The following is a 22,282-nucleotide window of genomic DNA, read 5'->3' on the forward strand; positions in this document are numbered from 1 at the left end:
GATGTTGAACTATCCGTGTCCCTGGTATAAATCCCACTTGATCATGGTGTATGATCTATTTAATGTATTGCTGTATTCAGTTTGCCAATATTTTATTGAGGATGTTTGCATCTATGTTCGTCAGCAATATTGGCCTGTAATTTTCCTTGTTTGTGTTGTCCTTGTCTGGCTTTGGTATCGGGGTGATGTTGGCCTCGTAGAATGTATTGGGAAGTGTTCTACCTTCCTCAATGTTTTCGAAGACTTTGAAAAGGATAGGTATTACATCTTCTTTGAATGTTTGGTAGAATTCTCCAGAGAAGCCACCTGGTCCTGGACTTTTATTTTTTGGGAGGTTTTTGATTACTGTTTCAATCTCTTTGCTTTGATTGGTCTATTCAGATTCTATGTTTCTTCTTGATTTAGTTTTGGGAGGTTCTATGAGTCTAAGAATTTATCCGTTTCTTCTGGATTGTCCAATTTGTTGGCATATAGTTTGTTATTGTATTCTCTTATAGTTCTTTGTATTTCTGTGGTATCTGTTGTAGCTTCTCCTCTTTCATTTCTAATTTTATTTATTTGAGTCTTCTCTCTTTTTTTCTTGGTGAGTCTGGCTAAGAGTTTGTCAATTTTGTTTATCTTCTCGAAGAACCAGCTCTTTGTTTCATTGATCCTTTCTACTGTCTTTTTTGTTTCAATTTCATTTATTTCTGCTCTAATTTTTAGTATTTCCCTCCTTCTGCTGACTTTGGGCTTTGTTTTTTCTTCTTTTTCTAGTTCTATTAGGTGTCATTTAAGATTGGTTATTTGAGATTTTTCTTGTTTGTTAAGGTGGGCCTGTATGCTATGAATTTCCCTCTTAGGATCACTTTTGCTGCATCCCATATGTGTTGGTATGGTGTATTTTCATTTTCATTTGTTTCCAGATATTTTTTGGTTTCTCCTTTAATTTCTTCAATGATCCATTGGTTGTTCAGTAGCATGTTGTTTAGTCTCCACATCTTTGTCCCTTTCCCAGCTTTTTTCCGGCAGTTGATTTCTAATTTCATAGCATTTTGGTCAGAAAAGATGCTTCATATGATTTCAATCTTCTTAAATTTATTGAGACTTGCCTTGCTTCCCAACATATGGTCTATCTTGAGAATGTTCTGTGCACCCTTGAGAAGAATGTGTATTCTGCTTTTTTTTTTTTGGGTGGAGTGTTCTATATATATTTATAAAGTCCATCTGGTCTAGTTTTTTGGTTAAGTCCACTATTTCCTTGTTGACTTTCTGTCTGGATGATCTATCCATTGCTGTAAGTGGGATGTAAGGTGCTATTATTGTGTTGTTATTAATATCTCCTTTTAGGTTTGCAAATAGTTGCTTTATATACTTTGGGTGCATATATATTCATAAGTGTTAATTCTTCTTGGTGGAATGTCCCTTTCATCATTATATACTGCCCCTCTTTGTCTCTCATTACCTGTTTTGTCTTGAAGTCTACTTTGTCTGGTATAAGTAATGGCAACGCTTGCTTTCTTTAGTTTGCCATTAGCTTGGAGTATCATCTTCTGTCCCTTCACTCGGAGCCTGTGTTTGTTTTTGGAGCTGTGTTTCCTGAAGGCAGCATATTGTTGAGTCTTGTTTTTTTGTTTTTTTTAAAGATTGGCACTTGAGCCAACATCTGCTGCCAATCTTCTTTTTTTTTCTTCTTCTTCTCCCAGAAGCCCCCCAGTACATAGTTGTATATTCTAGTTGTAGGCCCTTCTGGCTCTGCTGTGTGGTGTACTGCCTCAGCATGGCTTGATGAGTGGTGCTAGATCCACACCCAGGATCCGAACTGGTGAAACCCTGGGCCACTGAAGTGAAGTGTGTGAACTTAACTACTTGGCCACGGGGCAAGCCCCAGGGGTCTTTTTTTTAAATCCATCCCGCCACTCTGTGTCTTTTTTTTTAAGGAAGATTAGCCCTGAGGTAACTACTGCCAATCCTCCTCTTTTTGCTGAGGAAGACTGGCCCTGACCTAACATCTGTGCCCATCTTCCTCTAGTTTATACGTAGGATGCCTACCACAGCATGGCTTGCCAAGTGGTGCCATGTCCACACCTGGGATCCGAACTGGCAAACCCTGGGCCGCCGAAGCGGAACGTGTGCACTTAACTGCTGCGCCACTGGGCCGGCCCCCAATCTATGTCTTTTGATTGGAGAGTTCAATCTATTTACATTTAGAGTCATTATTACTATAAGAGGGCTTAATGCTGCCATTTTATCACTCATTTTCCAGTTCTTCTGCATTTCCTTTGTTTCTCATCCCATGTATTTTGGACTGCCAGTTCAGTTAGGTAGTTTTCTATGACTCCTTTCTTAGTTTTCTCTTTATCATTTGTGTCTCTATTGTGATTATTTTTTAGTGGTTGCCATGAGATTTGTATAAGGAATCTCATAGATGAGATAGTCCATTTTCTGATAGCCTCTTATTTCCTTAGACTGAGCTGATTCCATCCCTCTCCTCTTCCCCTTTGGTTATTTTTATCTGTGCTCTAGGGTGGATGAGCGGTACAGGAGGGAGTTGGTGGCATTTATGGAATTGTTTTATTATTCAGATTCAAGCGCAGGAAATTAAAGTTTTCAGCTGAAGAATCAGACCTCTCTCCCCTGTGTTTTGCTCCTCTGTGGGGTGGAGGTGGCGTGGGAGGGCAGGTCAGAGGATGAGCGGAGAATTTAGGGACAGGCAAAGCAGTGCATTTCATATTCACATTGTGCACATTATTCACATCTGACCTTGGCCAGAGATCTCTTCCTAGGAGAGAAACCTAGAAAGTAAACAATTCGTTAATAATTGCAACCCATAAACTTTGCGAGGTGCATTTCGATCAAAGGTCAGAAACTCAAATGTTTTCAAGGGTATTTGGGAACATAAAGAAATGGAATGAGCCAACGAATGAAAAGTCACACCACCTCTCTCTTTCAGATGCTCACATTTGAAGGAGAAAATGAACAGTGTGAGTGCCATGTTTTTTGGCAACTGCCACTTGTCCTCAGCATTGAGGTGACAATACTAGAGAGTGTGGTGAACTCTAAGCACTTACCCCGTTGAAACGGGGAGCTGACACTCAGATCCCATTAATTGGTTGAACGTGGCCAGCTAAGAAAGCCAGGGCTTCTTTGTATGTGTGTGTGTGTTTGGTTTTCTTTTTGAGAAGCTAAAAATCAAGATTTTTAAAATGCTATCTTTTAATTTTTTTTATTAATGTTATGATAGATTACAACCTTGTGAGATTTCAGTTGTACATTATTGTTAGTCATGTTGTGGGTACACCTCTTCCCCCTTTGTGCCCTCCCCCCACCCCCTCTTTTCCCTGGTAACCACCGATCAGATCTCCTTGTCAATATGTTAACTTCCACCTATGAGCGGAGTCATATAGAGTTCGTCTTTCCCTGACTGGCTTATTTCGCTTAACATAATACCCTCGAGGTCCATCCACGTTGCTGCGAATGGGCCAATTCTGTCTTTTTTTTATGGCTGAGTAGTATTCCATTGTGTATATATACCATATCTTCTTTATCCAATCATCGGTTTCTGGGCAGGTAGGTTGGTTCCATGTCTTGGCTATTGTAAATATTGCTGCGATGAACATAGGGGTGCATGGGACTCTTGGGATTTCCGATTTCAGGTTCTTAGGATAGATACCCAGTAATGGGATGGCTGGGTCATAGGGTATTTCTATTTTTAACTTTTTGAGAAATCTGCATACTGTTTTCCATAGTGGCTGTACCAGTTTGCATTCCCACCAACAGTGTATGAGGGTTCCTTTTTCTCCACAACCTCTCTAACATTTGTCGCTCTTGGTTTTGGATGTTTTTGCCAATCTAACGGGTGTAAGGTGATATCTTAGTGTAGTTTTGATTTGTATTTCCCTGATGATTAGCGATGATGAACATCTTTTCATGTGTCTATTGGCCATATTTATATCTTCTTTTGAGAAATGTCTGTTCATGTCCTCTGCCCATTTTTTGATCGGGTTGTTTGTTTTTTTGTTATTAAGCCGTGTGAGTTCTTTGTATATTATGGAAGTTAACCCTTTGTTGGATCTATCTTTTAATTTTTAAATATTTACTTAAGATTTTAAGAAATACTATGGCAGGGGCCACCCCGGTGGTTCAGTGGTTAAGTGGGCACGTTCTGCTTCGGCGGCCTGGGGTTTGCCAGTTCGGATCCCGGGTGTGGACATGGCACCACTTGGCAAGCCATGCTGTGGTAGGCGTGCCACATATAAAGTAGAGGAAGATGGGCACGGATGTTAGGTCAGGGCCAATCTTCCTCAGCAAAAAGAGGAGTATTGGCAGCAGATGTTAGCTCAGGGCTAATCTTCCTCAAAAAAAAAAAAAAAAAAAGAAATACTGTGGCAAAGCATCATAATTTATATCTTAAATATATGCAATTTTATTTGTCAATTATACCTCAATAAAATTGGAAAAAGAACTCAATTTGGAAAAATATGATAGTGTTCTAATGGAGGTAAATAAAAGAAACTGAGTTAACACATGTCAGTGGGCTAGATATGGACAATGGAGCTGCAATTTAGGACCCCCAGATTTATTATACAGTGTGGTTCAGACAGGGGCCTGGGGCTTGCCAACGCTGACCCTCTGCTGAGGAGTCCATGGATTTATGCTTTCGTCTCCTTAGTCTTAGAGCTGGGTGGTCTGGGTCAAGTTGCTGAAGCACCCTGTAGACTTCACTTTCTTCCTTCATAAAGTCAAAGGGTGGGTAGGTCACTAGTTTTCAACCTGTTCCTTGAGGTGCGTCAGGGGGTTCCATAAATCTTCACTTTGAGTTTCATTAAAAACACCCACGCCCTCCCTCCAATTTGACTGTGTTTGAAATTGTAATGAAAACACTTGCCCAAAGATGTGTTACACCAAATTTCGATACCTTTGAGACTCCCAGTGTCTTAACTTGTTCACGCATCAATTATATTTTCAGTAAGAACAAAGTAGACTGAACTTTAACGAAGAAACTGCTTTCATCCCAGTATACACATACACACAAATGCGTTCATACGTATATTGATATGTATGAAATGTGGAACTCTGTAAATGTAGTTCTTCATAAGGTTCTTTTTGAAAAAAGAGTTCTGCTGCTAAAAATACCCATGGAAACTTCTGGTCTGGGATTTCCAAGGTCATCCTCAGCCCTGTATCTCAAAGTTCACACAGCTTCACCAAAATAGCCCCTCTGGTTACTTTTTTCTCCTCATGCTTGCAAGAGTTCATCATGCCTCCAGCTGCCCCGAGAGGGAAGAGATGAACCAGCTGGTCTCCGCATAGTGGTTATTGCTCATCCCTTCCATCGAAGCCTCACCTGGTTTTTTGGGGGCACAGAATTATGGATTATGCTGACCTTTCTCCACTGTCCCTTTTGATGACTTCACATTCAGAGTCGTTTATTTGCAAATGGGGCAGAGTAAGCCAGCCCATTCTCACCTTGCTTTGCCCTGTGTCTTGTGCTGGAGGTATGGCTTGCCATGCTGCCTGCTGACCTGCCTGTCCCCTGGCTTTTGGACTCTAGGGTGGAAATGGGTGCCAGATATTCAGGCTACTCCACAATGCCACACCTGCCTTCTGGGAAGTTTCCCATAAAGGTATTTATTGCCTGGCTTCTGGGTTCAGAGGGAGAGCTCACCCTGTCTACCATTTTCGTGATCAATGATTTACCTTTCAGGGCTCAGTTTTATGGGAGCTGTTGGATAATTTTCACAAAGGAGATAAATGAGAGTTAGCAAGAATGTTGCCTTTGAGAACTGAGATCCGCACATGCACCAAATCCCATAAAATGCTATTTGATTTTAAAAATTGCTTGAAGCGGTTCACATTTTGGTCAATTACGTCAGTGGGTAAAAATAACTATTGTCATATGGTGTGTGGGCTTGGTTTTAGAAGGATAAAGAGTCTATTGTTATCCATTGTGTTGTTCAGTCACTTATTCCCCTTCCCTAAAAGCCGACCGTGGATAGAAAACCTTAAGCTTTGTCACTTACCAAAATCCGGGCTGCTCTGTGAATTTACCCTCAAATTCCGCTTCTTTTGAGAACAGTGCAGAAGCCTTTTTAGTTCCGTCAACTTAAATGGGTTGAGAGAACCTGTCCCCAAGGCCCAGGACAGGCAGGGGCTTGTGACAACAGCCTTGGAATCACCTTTGGGTTCCATGGCCTCAGTGGTACTTGACTGGGACGCCCCAGCTTAGTCCCTTGAGGGTGGTTAACACCAAGAGCTTCAGAGTCAGGCAGACCTGGGCCAGAATCTTAAACTTGCTAGCTGTAGGATGCTGGGTTAGGAACTTTGCTTTTCCAAGGCTTAGTTTCTTCATCTGTGAAATGGGGGTAAACACAGTTCCTGGTTCCTGGGATTGTCGTCAGGCTTACACGAGATGATGAATGTAACACCTGTAAGCACAGTGATGGGTCAGTAGTTAACAGCTCAGTCAATGTTAGAACAAGTAGACTCAACTAGCGTTCGAGTCCCGCCTGGTGTCACCCTTCAGGTGGTGTTCTCTGCCACTCTTCTGCACATTACCCTCAAGCCCCCCGAGCCCCTCCCTCCCTGTCCCCACGCTCCATGTCCTTGGGCACTCCCGCCTGTTCCGCTGGGTGCTCCTGGCTGCCTCTCCACATTGCACTGTCGTGTCCTTTGGTGCTTCTCTTGCCTGTGAGCTCTTGGAGAGTTTGAACCACCTTAAGTGCCTTTGGATCTTCGGCACCTCGCCAAGGGCCTCGTGCGGTGCAGGGCCGCAGGAAAAGGCATGAGAGGCATGGACTGAGAGGGGCTCAGAGCCTGAGAGCCCCTGGGAGCTGGAGCGGTCGCGGAAGGTCATCAAGTGAGCTGAAGAGTGGCAGTTTTGGAGGATTGGTGAGGCAGGAAGAGGGCCGTTAGGCTGGGCATATAGGAACCTTGTTTTGTTTGCGCCTCAGGAGAACTCAGACGTGGGATCTGTACTGCATGTGTCCTTCCGCCCTTTTATAATTGATGAACCCGATAGCTTGGTGAGACCCTCAAATCCCAGCGCTCATGAGTGTTGGGGGACATTGGACCTAAACCTTTTGATCACTGTGCTGGGCCACGCCAACCAGGTTCACAGGCTCTCAGTGGGGATGTGATGTGGATCTTCCGTGTGCCCCTGAAGACCCCTGCCCACCCATCTCCACCCTGCTCTGCCCATCAGGAGGAGGCTGACCTTTACGGTCTGTGCCAGTGGGTGCCCTTGACCTCTGGCTTCCCATTGGGCGGGCCCAGCAGGAAGCCCCAGCGGGAGATGAAGGAGAGGTACCATCAGCCTGTTTCCTCTGCCTTTCCACTGCTGCTGCCTCAGGATTCTTGCCCCTCTTTTATTGGTTTCCCTTAACCCCACCTACATCCTTGTAAACAGAGCCTTTTAAACTCTCCTGTTACCCTTATTGGGTGTGTCTTCTGTCCCTGCCAGGATCGGACAAATACTAGCATGTTCTAGAAAGAGTAATCTAGCGATCATGTTTATCTTTCACTGTGTGTTGAAGGGAGAGACGAGAAGAGAGGCAGCCAGGTATGTGGATGAGGGAATAGCGCCTGGCTCTCTCCTGTGGCGTTCACGAAAGGCCTCACTTTGGGTTTTGGCCTTTTATATTCTAAATGAGGAATTATAGATGGAGTCACAGCGATACTCTGACAGGACTGAAACAAAAATATACTGTGGCCGATAGAACCCTGCTCTCGCGCTTCTTAGTTTCTCTTGTGTGTGTGCTGAGCTTCAAAAAATAAAAATGGAAGTGGCCTGAGTCTTTCCCAGCCCTAGGACAAGGCTGTTTCTGTTATTTAGGGCTGGGGGTTCTCAGGGCTTGGTTTACAGCGGCCACAGGAAGGTAGTGGGAAGTCGGAAGGTGCATTGGACAAGGAAGCATCTTTAGGACCTGGCCACTGAGTGTGTCCATGAAGGATGAAGGGAGAGAGGATGCAGAGGTCCTTCTGAAGTTTATAGACTGGGAGATGGGTTGAATGGGACAGTCATGGAGGGACTTGGAGAGAAGAGACGAGAATGTGTGTGTCTGTTTTGGTGTGTCTGTAGGAGTAGTGTTTACATGCGGAGGAACTGGGGAAAATTTAGAACTTTTAGGTAGATGCCGCTAGTGAGATTCCTGTGACTTAGGTGTTGCGGAGGAAAAATCCGTCCTTCAGAGTGGACCACGGATGTAATGGCCGCAGCTTTGGCCCAGTTGGGATGGCATGGAGGGCACTGTTAACAGTCTTGTTTTCTCTGGGGCCTGGAGGAGGAACCTTGTGACTGGAGCCACAGTTTCAGGACTGGTGGTGGTTCCCAAAAATGGGGAGAGAGGACTTTGCTCATCAGCATAACAAAAGGAGGCTGTGAAACAGGAACACATCTGTGGGGGAGGGGAACGATGAACAAGGCTGGAAGTCTCCACAGCGAGGAGCAGAGAAGAGGAGAGAGAGGACTCTGCTGTGAAGGCTGGGTGTTCTCGGGCGCCATTGACACCCGGCCATCTGGTTGACCAGTGGGTCTCTACTGCACCTGGGGGATCTAGGTCGCTGGAAGTCCTTGGCGGAGCTGAGGACAGTATCATCCTCCTGTGTATGACAGTATGTCTTCCTCCTAAGTCACTGAGCTTCATCTCTCATCTCAGTGTTTGCTCCTTTTGCGCAGTGCTGGCGGCTTGCAGAAGCCTTGGCTCGTCTGTGTGGGTGACTTTGCAGGGAGTAGTTGAGAAGTGAGGTGAGCCTTGAGTACCCTATCCAGGTCTGCATTCCAGGACAGAAGGGATCGGGGAAGCTTGGTTAGAGTGGTTGAGGTCAAGATAGAGGTCAAGACCTCAGTTCTGGTTTTGGTGCTTCCTCCCTGGCTGTGTGTCCTTGGTAAGCGACTTCTTGTCTCTGGGCCTCAGTGCCCGCCTCTGTAACTGAGTTGTTCAATTATCTAAATACTTTAGAGAGTATGAGTTTCAGATTGCCCATTGGTTTTGTCACTAGGGTTTGAGCCTTGGTGTTGTCATCTGTAAAATGGGGATAAAAATATCTTGCGGAGTTGCTGTGAAGATTTAAAGATGATGATGGATAGCAATAGCAGCTAAATAGACCATTTAGTTTCATCCTCACCATGACAAGGCAAGTATGATTATCATCCCTGTTTACAGATGTAGACACTGAGGGACAGAGAGGTTAAGCTCTCTGCCCTAAGTCACACAGCCCATAAATGGTGGCACTGATTCATTTCTTCCAGGCGGTCTGAATCCAGAGCCCATGCTTCTCTGACTGTTCAAATCTACCTTTCAAAGCCTCCTGGTTTATTACCACCCCACCCCTCCTCTTGTTCATGTTCCTCCTTCAGGAAGCTTCCTTCCCCTTTTCTCTCCCGGTGGCTCAGCTTGCAGTCACTTACCTACTATCTTTGTTTGAAAAATTGAGGTGAAATTCACATAACACAAAATTAGCCATTTTAAAGTGTCCAGTTCAGTGACATTTAGTGCATTCACAATGTGGTGCAACCACCAACTCTACCTAGTTTCAATTTTTTCATTACCCAAAAGGAAATCCAGGACCTATTAGCAATCACTCTTCATTCCCCCTTCTCCTGGCTTCTGGCAACTACTAGTGGGCTTTCTGTTTCTATGGATTTCCCTATTCTAGAGATTTCATATAAATGGAATTGTCAGGTGTGGGCTTCTGTGTTTGAGTTCTTTCATTTAACATAATGTATTTGAGCTTCATCCACATTGTAGCGTGTATCAGTGTTTCATTCCTTTTTATGGCTGAATAGTACTCCATTGTATGGATATACCACATTTTGTTTATCCATTCATCTGCTGATGGACAATTAGGTTGTTTCTACCTTTTGGCTATTGTGAATAATGCTGCTTCGACACCTGCTGCCTTTTATGCAAACACTGCACCCTGAGTCAGTTTGGGTCTAGGGGCTGTGGCTGCTGGTGACCCCTGAGTCCTAGCCACAGGGTCGGCTCATTCATAACCCTCTTATGGCTGGGTCTCCTGAAGCTGGGAGGAAAAAGGCTGGGGGCCTTGGACAGAGAAGGGAACAGACCTTGGAACCTGATGTGCCCCTGGCACTGGGCTTAGTTCTGCGTCCTTTTTCTGGTTTAATTTCTGCCCAGAGGGAAGTAGAGAGTGGAAAGGGCTGGTTTGATCTCCAGCCTGAAGCAAATCTTTTCATCTCTCTCTCCTGTGCCTGGGGCAAGGTTATACTAGCCAGGAACCTCCTCAGCTCTGTGAACTTGGGTTGTGAACTCTGACCCTCAGTGTCTTCTGTAAAGTGGGGATGATAGTTCCTATTTTACAGGGTTGCTGTGAGGATTAGATGAGATGGAGTCTGTGGAGTGCTGGCTTCTTTCCCTACAGGATGTGGAGCCCTGGCTTAAAGACCAATTTTGGAAGGGCGTGTGCAAGCAGGATGGTTTCTGTGCAATCCTTCTTGATAAACAACCACGAGTGCCTTTTTGAGTCTTCTAAGACAGGGAAGGAGCTGGGGTTATTCTCGTCACCATGTTTAGCTGTCACTGCTGGAAACTTGTCCCCAACTTCCTTTTTTGCAGTTGGTTAACTTTGGTGCTTACTGTATGAATCTGTGGAAACTGGTTTCCTCCCATTTCACTCCCAGACACCACTGGGCTCTGAGCTGACCTTAAAAAGTTGAGCTTTCTGTTGATTGCATTCTTTTAATAAGTACTTATGAAGTGTCCCCCATGCCAGGTATCTTGTGGGATGTCATTTGCAAGGGTCCTTTTTCCTCTGGTCAGTGGAAGAGTTGGGGGGCCTAGTGGCCCTGAACTTGCATTGCATCCTGACAGGCTCAGTGACCCTGGACGACAGATCCAGATGTTTTCCCTCTTTCCCCTCATCAGCCATCCTCAGCAGGTGGGTGATTTCTCCCCTCCTTGTCACAGAGTGGCTGCAGCAGCTCCAGGCATCCTGGGCAGACCCGATAAAATCCATCAAAGCAGGGTGGTATTTCCTCCTATGTGTTCCTTTTATTAGTGAGGAAGCTCATCCCCAGGAGCCCCCTGGCAGACTTCTCTTAGGTCTCCTTGTTTCATGTCTTAGTCTGGGTCCTGAGGCAAGGATCAAAATGTTGATGCTTTGTTTGGGGAGTCAGACTCAGTGAAGTCAAGAAGAGGGAAAAGATGGTGCAGTGAGGCCCAGAACGGTGTGAAGCCATGTGACGCAGTGTGTTAGCCCTCTGGCTGTTGTTTCACGGTGAGCCTCAAGGAGGCCCAGGCTGGTGTGTTGGTGTGGCCCATGGGGCCTTCTGTGGGAGGGTTGCTAGGAGAAACGGTACCCGCATTTGTCAAAGAACGCTCTTACTTTGCTTGCTGGATTCTTTGGAGGGTAGAGAGAAGAAAGGATAATATCTTTTGAGATTAATTTTTAAACCTTCTCTAAGTTCTAGTACGTTTCTTGCCAGTTGTGTTACATTGGGAGGTAGCGGAGCCAGTGGTTAAGAGCACAGACTCTGGAGTCCGACGGCCTGGGTTCAAATCCGGGCCCCGCAGCTCACCAGCCCGCGAGGGACCTGTGCCTGCCTTTTAGGGTTGTTTTGAGGGTTACGTGAGTTAATATCTGAAAGCACTTGGAATGGTGCCTGGCAGAGTCAGCGCCTGTGCGTATCGGGTCAAATGCATCAAGAACATAGAGTCAAAGCTGGGATTTCAATCTCTGGAAACTTGCCTTTGTCTCCATGACGATGATCCTTGCACTCTCATCTCGAGAACTCAGTGCTCTTTGACACATTGTCCCATGTCATGATCATCAGCCCGTCCGTGTTTGCTGCGTCTAAGACTGTAAAGGACTCAGGCTGAAGTGCACCTACCCAGGGGCACTCTCCATCTGTCCTCCTGTGGTTTGGTTCACCTGCCTTCCTCCCTCCCTCAGCCATGAGCCCCTCGTGTCGCGGAGGCTGTCTGCGTTAGCTCTAGGTCTTTAGCATGATGCTTGGTACATGCAAACACTCGTGAATTGCTTGTTGAATGAATGTCAGTGCTTTTTACTTTGAATTACTTACACATGTCATTTCCTTTACTTTCCTGTAAACAGTTTTGGGGCGGGGCCCAGACCTTTAATGTTTTCAGATCATATGTGGATGGATGGATGAATGAATGGATTCCAATTGAGGCCACAACACGTAGATGTGCTTACAAAGAGATAATACCATTGCAAGGGGCTGGGACACGCCATCCTAGAGTCACTAGGTTATGTAGTGTAATGTTTTCCAACTACTGGGCAAGAAAGAAAAAAGGTTTGTTGTCCTGAGCTACTTGCCTAGCAACCGACTCCTCGTTTCTCTCTCTCTCCCCTGTGGTCCATCCTGGACTACGTGCACTGATGCATAGCATAGATTGAGGGGCAGCGGGGAGGCAGGAAGATGAGCTGAGCAAGTTTAGATCTGGGATGAGGAGGGCTTGCAGTAGAGTGGGGCGGTGGGGATGGAAAGTTCGAGAGTGAGGGGTGGGTAGGAAAGGAGAACCAACAGGACTTGGCCCCCAAAGCTTTTAGGGAGCGAGGAGAAAGGAGGCGGCCTGGATTCCTTTGAAGGCTGGTGCCTAGGCCACTGGGAGATGGCATGGGGAGCAGGCCTTTCCTTCTGTCTACCTGACTCGTGAGATGAGAAGAAATGTCGTCCTCGTCTTCTCCACTTGATAAGTGCAAGTGGCCGGAGAAGTGGGAGGAATATGGCTGGATAATCAGGCTCCAGGTATCTTTCCTTCAGTAGCACTTATTGAGTGCCTACTGTGTGCACGGGGCATAGACGAGGCTTCTGTTCTTGTGGAGTGTACATTTTGGTTGGAGGAGAGAGAGTAACTGAGGAAACTCCTGAGGAGAAAGCATATCAGTGATGCGATGGAGAGTGAGGGGCGCTAATTTCCATTGGTTAGTTGGAGAAGGGCTCGCCGAAGAGGTGGCATTTTAGGCCATGCCGTGAAAGATCTGGGCCGGAGTGTTTTTGAAGAAGGAAATAAATATGTAAAGACTCAAAAGGGGAAACCAGCTTTCAGAATGTTGTGAAGGGCGTGAGGAGGCAATGAGATTAGAGGGGCCGTGGAGAATGTGGCTCAGAGTTTGACTTTTATTCTAAGTGTGATGGGAAGTTGGAGGACATTTTTTCCAGTAGAGTACCTTTTGATGATTCCCTTCACGAGGACCATACTTTGAAAAATCCCATTAACCAAGAAGGTGTGTTTACTGGATAGAACACACAACCTTGGATTCTTTTAGGCTTTTAAAGTATGAGGAAAAAATTTATGGATCATGATGAATATCTTTGAGGACCCCAGGGATCTAGAGATGACAGACGTCACCTAAATAATCTTTAAGGTCCCTCTGTTTCAAACATTCATTCTTCCCAAAGCTGTGTGCCATATGATTAAAAAAAAAAAAAAAAAAAAAGATTACTGCCACCTACTGATGGGAGGAAGAAGATGCATTTTTGCGCCATGAAAATCCCAAACCCAGTGGCTGTCTTCTGTGGCACATCTGGCTGGACACTGCAGTCCTGACTTGAAGATGGCTCTGGGGAAGAGGTGGCCCGGACCTGCTCTCCTTTCTTTCTGGCCCAGAGAATCTCCACTGCTCGTGTCCTCTGCCCTTAGTTTATGATGCAGTGGCAGGAGGGGGCGCTGACCTGGGGAGCTGCCCCAGTATTGGGTGTATCTGTGGGGAAAAACAGTGGGTAGCCAGCGGCCTCCACATAACCCAGTTAACCTATTGTTTGTAATCGGCCCGCGGTTACACCGAGTTCCCCTATTCAATGTCCCCACCCCCGAACCCCAGCCAGCAGGCCTTTGCTTAATGTACTTCTTAACACCCCACTCCCATTATTAAATTCTCAGCTGCTTTATTTCTGATTTGCATTTTCCGTGGCTGAATGAATCTGCTGACTTCCGTTTTCTTTTTCTGTTACAGATTGTGTGCGCAGGTGACTGTAAGTACCGCTTCCCTCTCCTCTCTTGTGTTGTTCGCTACCGCCCCCTGATGGACACAGCGATGTTAACAGCAATATGAAAATCACAGAAAATGCCGATTTCTGAAAACTGGCCTAGTATCCAGTTTTTCTTTAGAAGTGGGGTGAGGGTGCAAATGGCAAATAAAAGAAAAAGCTCAATCAATTGCACAACTCTGACAAATAAAAATTTTATATTTTCTGTGATTTCTTTTCCAATCTAACATCTGTGTGTGATTAAAAAAAAAATTAGCAGTATGATTTATATTTATTTTATGTGCTGTTATCCTGTAAGTATTTTCTTGGGTTGCTATGTTGCTCCATGATTTTTAAAACGGTGTACAGGGTTTGTATAGCCTTTGGAAAACCAGGTGTAGCCTCCTGTATATTATTTTGCTTCCATGTGGAGGGCTTAGTCTTGGGAGCTAACTAGTGCTGGTCCATTGAATTCCTCCCTGGTCTATAGTAAAATGGGAAAAATAAGGATATGATAGTATGTTTTTAATGAAGGTAAATATATTCAGTTGAAAGCATTGTTTATTCTGGGATAATGTCCTTACTAATTTTTTTCGTCATAATTCATTCCTATAAGAGATAAAGATAATAGTATTTGGTAGTTTTTTTTTTTAAATGTACCTTTTGGAAAAAATAAAAATTGCTGGCTTTTGTCTGTCCTCAAAATTTTGGGACTTTTTCTTTTTTTCTGATTGGTAAAATCCCAAAGTCTGTGGACATAGAAATAAAATAATTAAGATATTCTCCCAGTGCCATGTAAAGGGGGCAGACCTTGCTGAAACCGTCTAATAAAGCAAATCTCACTTAATAACAGTAATTATGCAAAGTCTCTGCTAACAATGGGGAGAGTTCTGTAGCTGCTTTTTCTTCCCCGTTAATCAGTTCGGTAAATAAACTGATAGGCACCTTGTGCAGGCTTGACTCACTGGTGCAAAAGAAGAAAACATCTTTGCACAGAGGTGATACTTGAAAGCAAGACAAGGGGAGATGAAGGAACTATGATACGTTTAAAAAATTATAATGAAAAATCTGTTGCATAGCCACCATATGGTGGGAAGTGTCATTTTATTAGTTTGCGAGTTTTCCTTTCCTGTATTCTCGGCTCCAACTGTGATCTGGTTACAGTGACATCTGCAGCCGTCGAGGTTAAGGGGACTGAGGCCCCAGGACACTTTTCAACAGTAACTGTGACCAGTCCAAGTGGCCAGAGTCAGTGGAATTCCCAAGGAGATGGGGCCGGGAAGACTTCATCTGAGGGGCTGACTCCTGGGACGAGCTATCCAGTCAGCTTTTCAGATGCCTCTTCTACCTGCTGTCAAGTGCAAACAGGTGAGCAAGGCCTTTGTTTTGGGATGGATGGTGGTGTTTAGAGAACACAAATGTCTTCATATCTACAGCGTATTTGAAATCACTTTATCTGCGCTTCAACAGTACAAAGCTGCTACTTCTTGTATCTCTTTTCTCCCCACTCTTGGCCTTGTTTCTGGGTGTGAGGGGTGTCCTGGCTCCTCTGACAGCTGCTCTAACACTTGTCTTTCTGCCTCCTCTTTGAGCACTCCTACAATGGCATAGCCGTTAAAAGCACAGACTCAGAATCAGAGACCCAGGTTTGCTTCCTGGGTCTGTCAGTTTCTAGCTGTGTGGCCCTGGGCAAGTCATGGGTCCTCTTAGACCTCAGTTTCTTCATTTTTATTAAAAAAAAAATGCATGCATACATACACACACACATATTTTAAAAACACATTTTTAAATGTGTTTTATTTTCTGAGCTATTGACACTTAAGAACCTGCTTTTCTAAAACCGTACCAGAATCCCTGTATGAATCAACAAACTTTAGTTGTCAACATGTTTCTCCTTCTTTAAAATGGCGCCATAGCCTTCCTCATGAAGCTGTTGTGAAGCATAAATGAGAAAATGTATGTGTGGCAACTGCTGCCATGTTTGGGACATGGTCAGCCCCCAAAATCAGGCTGCTGCTCTTCATGCTGCCTCCACCACTGTCACTGTGGTTATTGCTTTATTAATATCCTCTCGCCATGATCATCATCCATTGTAAGTGGTACCATAATAACCTGCCAAAAATGCTGCTCTGACAATGTGAACTTGTCGCTTTATAAAGAGGAAGCTCAAGTCTGGAGGGTCTTCCTGGCTTGACGTTTATTGGATGGTGGGCCATGAGATTCTTCCCTGCCTGCTCCTTTTTCCTCTCTCGTTTCCTTTCCTGCCCTTTTTCATTGATTTGGTAAATGTTTGTGTCTCCCAGGTGCCAGGTAAGGCACACTCTCCATGCTGTCATTTGAAGGTCATGTGCATGCTGAGGTGGCGTTACCTGTACCATCTTTACTCTGCTGGGGTCAATCCCTAGGTCCTTGAGAAGAAAGGCCTTAATGCCCGTGCTCAGTCTTTCATTGCTAGTTGTCATTCCTCAATCTTTTTTTTTTTTAAAGATTTAATTTTTTCCCTTTTCTCCCCAAAGCCCCCTGGTACATAGTTGTATATTCTTAGTTGTGGCTCCTTCTAGTTGTGGCATGTGGGACGCCACCTCAGCATGGCTCGACGAGTGGTGCCGTGTCCGCGCCCAGGATTCAAACCGACGAAACACTGGGCCAACTGCAGCAGAGCGTGCGAACTTAACCGCTCGGCCATGGGGCCGGCCCCGGCATTCCTCAATCTTGAATGTAATTGGGATGCAGCCACTGTGAAGTTTTAGTTACTGTTAATAACCATAATGGCTTCCACTGTTTTAAGATCCTGAACATCTGCAATTTGACAAGTGAGGAAAGTGAGATTCAGAGAAATGAGATGACTTTGAATAACATCACATGTCTGATGACTAGCAGGATTGACGCTGAACCCAGATTTTTTTTAATGTCCAAATCCAATGACCTTGTTTACCATATCAAGCCTTAAGAATACTCCTTTCTGTTTACTATAGTGTTTTAGAGCTGTCAACAGAGGAAGCCGAGACTGAGATGCTTTAAGGGACTAATTCCAGGCCACACAGCTAAGGGGCAGAGCATGTCCTTATATCCAGGTCTGGATTCCAAGACCAGTCTTTTCTTCTTTATACTGTTCTTCACTCTATGCTCTTCTCTTTATGCTGCCATCTCTGTGCCAGAAAACTATGGAGCTGGCTCCTGATATCAAGGTTTGGCAAAAAAGTTATCACATGCTTCTGCACCATATAACACCTCTCCACATGCAGCATTTTCTGAGAATCAGAAGATAGACTCATTTTGCATCTTAGGTCTCTTTTCATGTCAGCTTCTATGCAGATTTAACCCGTGGTCAAGTCACAGCCAACATGGCCAACCTCTGTCATTTTTGTCTCTGTTTTAAAGCCTCTGTTTCCCTAACACACATGCATACATGTGGATATGCGTCTGAATGTATTTTGTTGGAGGGAAGTCCAGGAGGCAAATAAAGGGAAACGAAAGTCTATGATTGCAAATTTCACTTCCGGAAAGTAGAAAGAACAGTTCTCACTCTTACATTTCTTTTTTAAATGCAGTTTTTTCTTTTCTTCTTTTCTTTGGGAAATAATATTAAAATAGAACCCAGTCCTACGTCTGTCACTGAAGCTGTTTCCATCGGTCCATCCAGTGAGACCTCAACTTGGAAAAACAACAACATAACTGCTTCTAACAATGGTGAGCTGCTTACAACAAAGAGTGAGATAGAAAACAGCCCGATGACTCTTGTTGCAAGTCCAACAGGAGATAACATCACAGATTTCAGTCCAACAACTCCACATCCACACTCTATCACTACGGAATTAGTCAGCAAGCCTAATGGAGAGCCTGCGGACAGAGCTGTTATAACAGGTAAGATGACCAGCTCCCAGGAATGGTCATGAACCATTCCTTCTCATCCTGTATCCTAGAGCCTTGTCCATTCAAGTTGCCTGTTGGAAAAATATTGGTTTTCATTAACTGTGGAAGAGGAGAAAAGATTCTGTATTGTTTCAAGCCCAGGAGTTTAGGTGGTTGGTTAAGGTCCTATGTGTTTTGAGATGTTTTAACTACTTTGAACTGTCCGGTTTTAAAAATCTTTTGTTATTACTGGTTAATGCTTACTTTCTGCTAAGACTTGGGAGCAGAGACCCCCTTAGGATTGTGTCTTGATGGTGTCAATAATTAATAGGCTTCTTTTAAGCTCCCCAGGAAAGTTGATGCTGTGTTTATCTTCCCAGGAGTTTCTGTTGGGCGTGAAACTTTGGTATACTTTATAGAGGAATGTGTGTTTCAAACAAAATAAGAGCCCAGTGACATTTGATTAAGCTTAGATTTTTATTTAGCTTGGATGTCAATACCCTGAGCCACCTGTTAGAGCTGCAAATTTAGCTCTTTTTTTTTTTAAGTTGAAAAGAACCAAAAATATAAAAAAGAGATGAGAAGCTCTTTTTAAGCTGAAAAGAATGAAAAATTTAAAAAAGAGGTCCTCTGTTGGTTTTCGGGTCTGGGGGTGTGATCTCATGGGCTGGTGAAGGCCGTAGAAACCTGACCTCTTGGAGCCACTCGCTTGAAGGGACCGCCTAGCCCAGCACCTTCTGGGCATGGAGCAGGCAAAACTACACCAGTGGTTTTCAACGTTTTTTTTTTAGCCAGGAAACAATTTCTTTAAACAAAATCTTGCTCAGAAGCCCAATAAGTAAAAAGAACTGGAGAGAGAGGAGCTACGGGGTTTGGGTGTCGCAGGTACCTTCAAAAAACTCCTGAGCTCCTTAGAGCACAATTTTAGGGCAAAACCCTCCCCACAATAAAGGTTTGCTATATTATATTGTGAAAGAGAGAGGAAAAGAAGGAGAGGGCAGAGAGAAGACGGAAGAGAATTAAGGAGGAAAAATAAGACTGAATTTAGCAATGGTGATGGAGACAAAGCGATACGGAATTGATGACTAAAGGAAAGAGGAGGTGGAGAGGAGGCAGGAAGCACCAGCCCAGGAGCTGAGCATCCTTCCTCCATCCTAGAGCCCCCGAGGACAAGACTGTGTTCATCAGCTACTGTTTATTGAGCATGGACTACGGACTTAGCAGTCCCAAGACATTATTTTGTCCTCACGGCAACCCTGAGGGCTACAGTGGAAGGAACTGTAATGCTGAGAAGTTAGGTGTCTTCTGAGGTCCCAGAGTTATTGAGCATCAAGTGGTGGGAACCCAGGGAGCCTGATTCCTGACCACTGTGGTACAATGATGTTCTTTAACAGTTACCCAGAGTCATTGAGCTGGCTAGTTTATTGGTGTTATGTTTCTTTAAAAAAAAAAGACACTGGGGTGACTCATTTTAGAAATCTTTGCATCAGAAATATTCGATGCGAAGAATGGAATCACGGAGTAGGTCAACTGTCTTCAGAGCTGCGTGGTGTCTTATAGTCATCTAGGCCAATGTCTTTGAATTCAGACACCTGCAGACCTCAGGCAGGGTTGTTGCTCTGTCTGCAAACACTACCTGGGCTTTGTATACTTAGACCTGGAGCCCTGGGTTCTAGTTTTCCCGATGCCACTAGCAGTGTGCGTTCTTGAGCAAGTCACCCCAGCTCTATGTATCTCCATGTTCTCGTCTCAAGAATGAAGGGAGTGGAGGTCATTTTGTCTGAAATGGTTTGACTTCTGTCACTGACAGCCAAACAAAGTGATGGAAAGAACACATGGGGGATTGTGTAGGTTGCAAGTCTTCTGAAAAATCCCCTTGGGTTGGAACACAGGGACGAGTTCCTTAGTTGGCATGTGTTGGTACTATGAAATGATACTATTTGTATTATCTTGAATCAAGACGTTTAGATGTAACAAACCGCTACTTTATTTGATGCTTTGTTCCTGATGCCTAAAACAAATAAATATAATTAAATGCTGCTGTTTAAAAGCAACAATTAAGAAGACTGTCAAATCACTGTTGGGGTTAACTGTCTTGGAGAATAGTACAATCCTAAAAAATTTTGTCTTTAAGCTTTATTCTTTTTCCTCCTTTCTGCATAATTCTATATATATATTTTTTCCTGCTCTGAAATGATGGAATTGCACTGGACTCTGGATATAAAGGAAGTATTTTTCGTGGGTCACATCGCAACACTATTGACCCCAGCCATTCTTAATGAAAGGTGACTACAAATATCTTTGTGTCAATATCAACGCATACTGTGTGTTTTCACAATAGATCCTCATCCAGTGTCAGATCTGTGCGTTGCTTTCGTGGGTGTGACGCAAGTTACTCTCACCTGGAGGAATGGTAATGACACTGCCACCTGCCGGATGCTCCTTGAACTCACTGGCAGCCCTAAAGAGATGACTCAAGACTTAGCAGTCAATATTTCAGACCTGAAGCCAGGGATTCAATACAAGGTCACCTTGTATTTTCCAGAATCAAATGAGGCACAGAGAGACCTCCTGGTTACAGAAAGTAGCTTGGGTGAGTTACAAAAGTGTGCTTCTCCTCCGCCTTGTGGTTTTAACTTTCAGTAACTTAACATTTAAAAAAAAATTGTTCTTATATATATATATATATATATATATATATATATATATAAATTCTAACACCATATATATATATATATATATAGTGTTAGAATTTATATGAAATTTATAGTTTGACTCCATACCTTTTAGACGAAGGAGGGAAACGTGTTCTTCTTTCACAGGTCTGCAAACTGGGGCTCAGACTGGCTGTGTGGGTTGAAATTGTTGGAGCCTGGCATCTAGGAAAGTAGCTGGCCCCTGTAGATTTTAAAAAAATTTCAGTTGAACAAATAACAGATGGGTTAACCCAGGTAGGGTACTGGAGGAGCTTATTATCCATTGAGAAAAGGGATGCTTTGCAGGCAAATCCAGCAGATGTCTTCTGCACTGATAGTGGAGTAGTCACTTGCAGATTTCATAGCATTTTTGGGGGTAACTGTGAATTGAGGACAAGTACTTAATCCCCATTTTACACGTAGGAAACAGAACTACAAAGTGATGTTAGGATTCTTGATCGCAGGTGACAGAAACCAGACTTAAAATAGCTTGCACCAAAAGAGCAACTTATTGGCTTGTGTGTATTTCCCCACTAAGGGCAGCAAGGCCTTGAAGGAAGAGCCGAGGTGGCTCTCATCTCTTCTTCCTGCTTCTTTCTTTTTCTCAGCTTCGTTCTCAGAGTGGCTCCCTCTGCACAACTCAAGGGGAAATGGCCACCATTTTCTATCAACAGGAGCATGGTCCAGGGGAAAGATTCCTTGAGTGGGCTCTGATTAGCTAAATTTGAATCATGTGGCTGTCCCCGGAAGACCACATTTGGAGTTGGGTGGGAGCAGATGATTTCCCGAAAGAAGGGGGAGAGATGCAAATAGCTGAGTCTGAAAGAGAAGGACAAATATCTGTGATGCTGCCTGAAATAAACGTACAAAGTGGAATGATCCAGGAGGACGCATCTCTGTTTGAGTCCAACTGTGGGTACTGTCTGACGTGTCATCTTATGCGGGTGATGGCAGAGGTGTTGAAAGGACACAGGGATGTACTTCTGTTGCAGTTAATGGCTTTGCCTTTGGTGTTTGAAATAGGTACCAACACCACAGACAGCTACTCTCAGCCACCCAGAAGCCCCAGTGCCCTTGTGATCAACGATCGCCCAGAATCTTCAAACTCATCCTCTGATGGTCGTGTGACCCGAGACACGGAAGTCCTGCTTTTGGGGTTAAAGTCTGACACACAATACAACGCCACTGTTTATTGTCGAGCAGAAGGTGGCACTGAGGGACAGCCCCAGACCATCAAATTCAAGACAAGTATGTTGACTTTTGTGAAATGGCTTTAGCCAGAGCTTTCCAGCACAAAGTTTTGTCTTCTGTGATTCCGGTTCTGAGTTAGTTCTTGCTTCACAAGTAGTTTTGTTGTCAGAGGGAGTTTTCTGGAAGAGATTTTGGACACAGCCGATCCAGTGAGTCTCTTCTTAACTCTGTAGTCAAGACACTTCTTTCATTCAGCTCAATAAGACATATTGAGCAGGTACTCTGTGCAGACGCTAGGCGCTGACTTTGTCTTTCTTTCATATCTCTGCATACTAGCCGGTGAGACAATACAACTTCCAGCAATGTGTAATGTTTTTCTCTTATGAACAGAGATTTATTTTGTCAATGTTGCTTAAGTATTTTCCCTTTGAGATAAGAAAATGGGTTTTCTTTTTTGCCTTACCTTGGAATGCATACTGATCTTTCTATTGAAACTTGTTGACATGCGCACTGTTGCTTTCTATGTATAATTTGTTAGCACTCCCACCCTGTAAGTAGACCAATATGTGGAGGCTTTTTGGATGGGTGCTGGTGAGGAGGTAGAGCAGTG

At 44.2% G+C, this 22,282-nt stretch overlaps 1 protein-coding gene across 1 annotated transcript in view; it reads left to right on the forward strand.

Moving 5' to 3' along the window:
* Positions 1-22,282, forward strand: part of PTPRJ (protein tyrosine phosphatase receptor type J) — a 161,641-nt gene that overhangs the window by 101,500 nt on the left and 37,859 nt on the right. Inside the window, exons 2-6 of the mRNA XM_046643099.1 lie at positions 13,921-13,939; positions 15,098-15,301; positions 17,528-17,797; positions 20,127-20,378; positions 21,505-21,729. Coding sequence (XP_046499055.1) covers positions 13,921-13,939; positions 15,098-15,301; positions 17,528-17,797; positions 20,127-20,378; positions 21,505-21,729 — 970 coding nt within the window. The remainder of the gene's footprint in view (positions 1-13,920; positions 13,940-15,097; positions 15,302-17,527; positions 17,798-20,126; positions 20,379-21,504; positions 21,730-22,282) is intronic.

This window comes from Equus quagga, chromosome 17 (assembly GCF_021613505.1).
Source record: "Equus quagga isolate Etosha38 chromosome 17, UCLA_HA_Equagga_1.0, whole genome shotgun sequence".
Classification (NCBI taxonomy): domain Eukaryota; kingdom Metazoa; phylum Chordata; class Mammalia; order Perissodactyla; family Equidae; genus Equus; species Equus quagga.